This window comes from Ahaetulla prasina, chromosome 1, assembly GCF_028640845.1.
Source record: "Ahaetulla prasina isolate Xishuangbanna chromosome 1, ASM2864084v1, whole genome shotgun sequence".
Lineage (NCBI taxonomy): Eukaryota > Metazoa > Chordata > Lepidosauria > Squamata > Colubridae > Ahaetulla > Ahaetulla prasina.
Genome location: NC_080539.1, coordinates 329,206,638 through 329,212,304, shown reverse-complemented (window position 1 = coordinate 329,212,304; position 5,667 = coordinate 329,206,638). Strand labels below are relative to the sequence as shown.

Below are 5,667 nucleotides of genomic sequence, written 5' to 3'. Positions count from 1 at the left end.
AGAATTAGGACATAGAATTGTAGAATCATAGAGTGGGGACCTTAGCGGTCTTCTAGTCTAACCCTCCTGCCCAACCTAACCATTGTTAATGGTTAAAATAGTATTATCAACAGCAGAGGTGGGATTCACTTACCTTCCCTATCAGTTCACAAATGTGAGCATGTGCGCGCTCTGCGCATGCACACAACCTTCCACGCATGCGCAGTACTCACTCATTACATTCGGGTGGGTGGGCGGAGCCTCCCGCAGTCGCCACTATCGAACCAGACAGAGCCAGCTGAATCCTACCTCTGATCAACAATAACATTATTTTTCTCAGGAGCAAGCCCAGTGGTGGGATTCAGTTGGTGTCAGGGTTCCAAGGAACACCCCCAACGAAATAAAGCTCTGAGGCTTGAGGTTCCTCAAAGTTCCAATTTATTAGAGATGTCATGTTGGCACAGCTGGGAAAACCCGCAACTGAAAGCTTCCAGGTTTTCCACACCCAGTTGACAGTTCACAGCCCTGCCCCACACCCACAAGTTCATCACATTGTCCAATCAACTCTTCACACTCAATTGGATACAATCTTCAGGCAGTCTCCATCAGACGCAGGATGTCCTTGAATATGGAATGTTGTTATGACTAACTTTCTACCGCTCCAACAACAACTTCCTCCCAACTTCCCCAGCTAAAATATGTGGCAGTTAAGAAGCAAAAAGAAAATTGCCTTCCCAAACTGACAGCTGGTTTCCACCGATTCAGGAAAATTGGTTGTTAAATTACCCACCCCCTGCTATAAAGGGGATCCTGGGTGCTGCGTTGTGTTGCAATGGAGAAACAGGCAACAGAGCAGACAGCGCAAGGGAAGGAGAAGGCCACTTTTCCTCCTCCTTTCCTCATGCCAGCCACTTCAATGCCCATTTCTCCATTGCAGCACAGCGCCCAAGATCCACTTTGATAGGGGAGGTAATTTAACAACTGGTTCGCCCAGGGTCAGGTTGGCCATCACAGGAGGCTCATCCCACATGTGTGGACCACTCCTCCCATGACAGCTAATCTGACCTGGGCGAACCAGTTGTTATTTGAATCCCACCACTGAGCAAGCCCTGGCCTGCTTCAGAGCCAGTCTGTACATCATAATATCCATCAAGAGATATGTGTGCGTGTGATCATATTATGACAGAGTGCTCTCTTTACATGTGGGAGCTCATGGTATTCCATGGTATATGAAGCGCAAGACTGTGGCAAATGACTGGAGCTAGTATCAAATCAGGCATGAGAGCATGTGAAGCCTATGTTGTAGCAATTAAACAAGGGGTGGGTAGTCTCCCTGACAGCCTCTGCGAGCAATTATTCAAAGGTCACAGGACTCTCATATGAAAGACCAGCCTCCAGGGGTTCCCTCTAGCCCCTGAACAGCCTCTGAATTCCATTATGAACAGTTGATTATTCTTTGTAGACAAGAAAACTCCAATTAATTATAGACCTGACATCTCTTTAGGCAATGTTATGGACAGGTTATCCTTCATACTGTCTAATATTCCCGAAGGCCATCACTCTGCTAAACAAATAATTCCCTCAACACTGTCAGACTATTTACCGAATCTGCACTACTATTAATCGTTTCATAGTTCCCATCACCAATCTCTTTCCACTTATGACTGCATGACTGTAACTTGTTGCTGGCAATCCTTATGATTTATATTGATATATTGATCATCAATTGTGTTGTAAATGTTGTACCTTGATGAACGTATCTTTTCTTTTATGTACACTGAGAGCATATGCACCAAGACAAATTCCTTGTGTGTCCAATCACACTTGGCCAATAAAATTCTATTCTATTCTATTCTATTCTAATAAGTCTCTCTGAGTAAGTTTTGTTGTGTGTCTCTTTAGAAAGCATGTCTTCCGCTCCTTTGATTCATTTGCATATTAGTGCTCTCCCCAGTTTAATTTGCACTTCATTCTGCCATTGATCACGCAGATCATTAATATCACTTTTTATTCAAGTGAGCTCCCCTGCCACTTTGGTGCTGGTGAGATGCTTTCTGAAGCAACAGTCTCAGACACAGCATTTGATATTTAATCAAGCTGAGGGGGATAGTAGCTTCAGGAGCTATTAGTTACAATAAATTATCTTTTATTTATTTAAATTATCCAACCCAGCCATGGACCAGGCCCAAATGTAGTATAGAAGCCTTGCTCACCCTGATGGGTTATCTATACTAGCAGAGATATAGGGAAAATAGAACCCTGTTTATAGTCTTATATCTTTCAGTGGATTTTTACATCACTGATCATGGAGCATCGGAATTAGGGAGGAGGGAACCTTTGGCAATATCACTTACTAGACTAATTTTGTCTAATTAACATTGAATTAGTTTTTTTAATCATGCTTTTCCTTTCTTGTAAGGTCAAAATTGCCTTCCTCTAAAATATAAAGAATTGACTGTGGGAGAATTGGTTGAATTCAGACAAAACAAGGTTATTACTGATTCTAGGGTGAATAACAAATTTGGGAAATATTCTTGCTCTGTATATGATCACACATTCTCTTAACAAACAGTTACGTTTGTCCCATCTTATTCCTTCTAGATAACCATGTAAAATCTATGTTACGGAGATATATGATCATCTTCAGTTGATTCATCAGTTCATTCCTATCTAAAATGTAACAAATTGTCTTTGATGACTCATCTATTGCAGGTGTGTCAAACTCAAGGCCCGTGGGCCAAATCTGTCTTGTGTGGTGCTTAGATCTGCCCCATGGGGCCACCATGGAAATAGCAAAAGACTGGTCCACGGTGCCTCTGCCAGAGAAAATGGAACTCCCAGGGCCTGTTTTTGGCTGTGAAGGCCTCCTGCAGCCCTCTGCCAGGAAAAACAGAGCTTGTGGGGCTGTGTGCTCACCCCCTGAGCTCCATTTTCACTGGCAGAGGGTTGCAGGAGGCCATCCTGGCTGAAAATGGGGGCCTGGTAGTGCTGCATCCCTGCCAAAAACAGGGCCCAGGGAGTGCTGCTAGCAAAGGGCCAGCAAAACAAATGAAACAAAAGGAGAAATGTTTCCCCTTTTGCATTTGAGCATGCAAGAAGGGACAGAAAAGGAGAAAGGGAAAGAGCAAGAAAAAGAGCAAGGAAGGAAAAATAAGGAAAGAGGGGAAGGAAGAAGAAAGGAGAATAAAGAAGGTAGGAAAAAGAAAAGGAAGGAAGGAAGGAAGGAAGGAAGGAAGGAAGGAAGGAAGGAAGGAAGGAAGGAAGGAAGGAAGGAAGGAAGGAAGGAAGGAAGGAAGGAAGGACCACAGGTACCCCTAACACAAATGATGTCAAGCTGGCCACACCCACCCTGGCCATGCCTACACTGGCCATACCTGCCCCGACCAGGTCTTCCCCAGCCCCCTGAGGTCAACACAACCCTAATGCAGCCCTCAATGAAATCAAGTTTTTACACCCCTGATCTATTGCTAATTTCTAGGTTGGACTTCTAAGTTGGGAAGGCAGTCCTTCCATAAGTTATACATGGACTGTATTTGAATAGCAGAGGTGGGAAAATGCTTCATATGATCCAGCTCAATCAACAAAAATGGGCTGAACTATAGCACACACGATGTATTATCAACCTGCAGTTTGTCTGTAGGTAGAGTAGTGTAGGACTTTTTAATATAAAGCTGTAATAGTTCTAACCTTTGGTTAATTGAGATTTTTCTGGAAACAAGGCAAAAATAAAAGGTTCTTCCTTCTATTACTTTCTCTTTTGAAAATCGAATCTGTATTCTGAGGGATGACAAACATTTTTTTGCATTTGGTGAAATGCTATTCTATTACATTTGTCTTTATAAACTTCCAATTCCCTACAAAGAAGACTAGTCAGTTAGTGAGAAATCATTATCTTGGATCAGTGATTAATTTTAAAAAAATCAACACCAGCTATGAACTCAGGCAGGATATCTTTGAAGATGAAGGGCAAGATTTGTTCTCAATGCATGTTTTGTTCCTTTCGCCACAACAGAAACTGAAAAAACGACAAATGAATTTGCAGATAAGATAACCTTTGTCATTTTTTACTATGAGCACACTGACACACAATTTCACAATGAAATTCTGTTGCTTGCTCTCAAAAGAAAGTATATATATCTATCCATATATATAAATCATTGTCCATTGTCCATAGCGGAAAGAGGAAGCTTGAGAGTTCACCAGGTTGATACTGTATGGAACAAAACAGTGACTAAATCTGGATGTTCTGCTTCAGATATCATGAAGCCTCCTCCAGAAGGTAACAAGGAAAACAGGTCATGACAAGGATGTGTAGCATCCCAGACAATCCTGTGTACCTTGCTCAAGTAATGCTTATATGCGATGTCCTGGATAGAAGGAAGTGAATTATCAATTATCTTTTCTGCCATCTTCACCATTCTCTGCGCCGCCTTCCTGTCTGAAGCAGTAATGCTTTCATACTGTTTAAGTTAAATAAATAGTTACATCCTTAGATCTTTCCTTCAGCCTCAATCCAGATCCAGCCTCGATCACCTCCATTTATGTAAAAGCATTCTGTTGATCACAAGTCTACAGATCACTACATAATGAAGTGATTAGTTTGCTAAGTTAGCATTGGGAGATCAGGGTCGAAGGATCCTTCTCCTTCAAACTTCCCTCCCAATACTATTGTGAAGATAAAACCATGCTGGGAGGCAAGGATATGCACCTTGGGAGAAAGATGGGAAGCAGCTATCCAAAATAAGACCATCAGTGGAAGTTTATTGTCTTCCTTAGCAATCTTTTGAGGGCCCCCTTTACATCGGTATTTCTCAAACTGTAAATTAAAGGATTCAACATGGGGATGATCAGAGTGTAAAACACGGAGACCTTTTTGTCAGTGTGCATGAAGAAGCTGGATTTGGGTCGGAAGTACATAAAGAGGATGGTGCCATGGAACAAAGCAAAGGTTGTCAAGTGGGAAGCACAGGTCGAGAAGGTTTTCAGCCTGCCTCCTGAGGAGGGCATCTTGACAACTGCTATGATGATGAAGCTATAGGAGGCAGCAATAGTCACAGTGTTCAAGCCTTCAACCAAGGTGCCAAAGGTGAAGAGCAGCAGCTCGTTGAGGGAAGTATCTGAACAGGCAAGGGCCATCAGAGCAGCCAGGTCACAAAAAAAATGGTTAATGGAATTCCTTCCACAATAAGAGAGCCTTAGAGATGCACAGGTATGAATGAGAGAACTCAAGACACCCCCAGCATATGCTCCCCAAAGCAGCCAGAGGCAGAAGGATCTAGACATGAAAACTGTGTAAGACAAGGGCTTGCAAACAGCTACATAGCGGTCAATTGCCATGGCAGCCAGAAGGAAGGCTTCTACATCTGTAAAAGTGCAAAAAAGGAAAAATTGGACAATGCAGCCCCCATAGGTGATGGTCTTTCTCTCTGCCAGGAAGTTCAGCAGCATCTTAGGAGCAACAGTTGAGGCTATACAGGCATCCATTAATGAAAAATGTTGCAAGAAGAAATACATAGGGGTCTCAAGCTGAGGACTACTCCTGATCAACACAACCATTCCCAGATTCCCTAACAAGATCCAAAGGTAGATTACAAGAAATATCAGGAAAAGACTGTTCTGTAGTTTTGGGTATTCTGTAAATCCTTGCAGAATGAATTCTGTCACAGCAGTGCTATTGATCTCCATCAT

General features: G+C 42.6%; 1 protein-coding gene across 1 annotated transcript; it reads right to left on the bottom strand.

Moving 5' to 3' along the window:
* Positions 1-4,728: 4,728 nt before the first annotated feature.
* On the bottom strand, positions 4,729-5,667 carry LOC131187831 (olfactory receptor-like protein OLF1). The gene has a single exon (XM_058162513.1). It carries the CDS (start codon positions 5,665-5,667, stop codon positions 4,729-4,731), a length of 939 nt encoding a protein of 312 aa, XP_058018496.1.

Coding starts and splice junctions, on each gene's coding strand:
- LOC131187831 (XM_058162513.1), bottom strand. CDS start 5,667: ATGATGGAGATCAATAGCACTGCTGTGACAGAATTCATTCTGCAAGGA.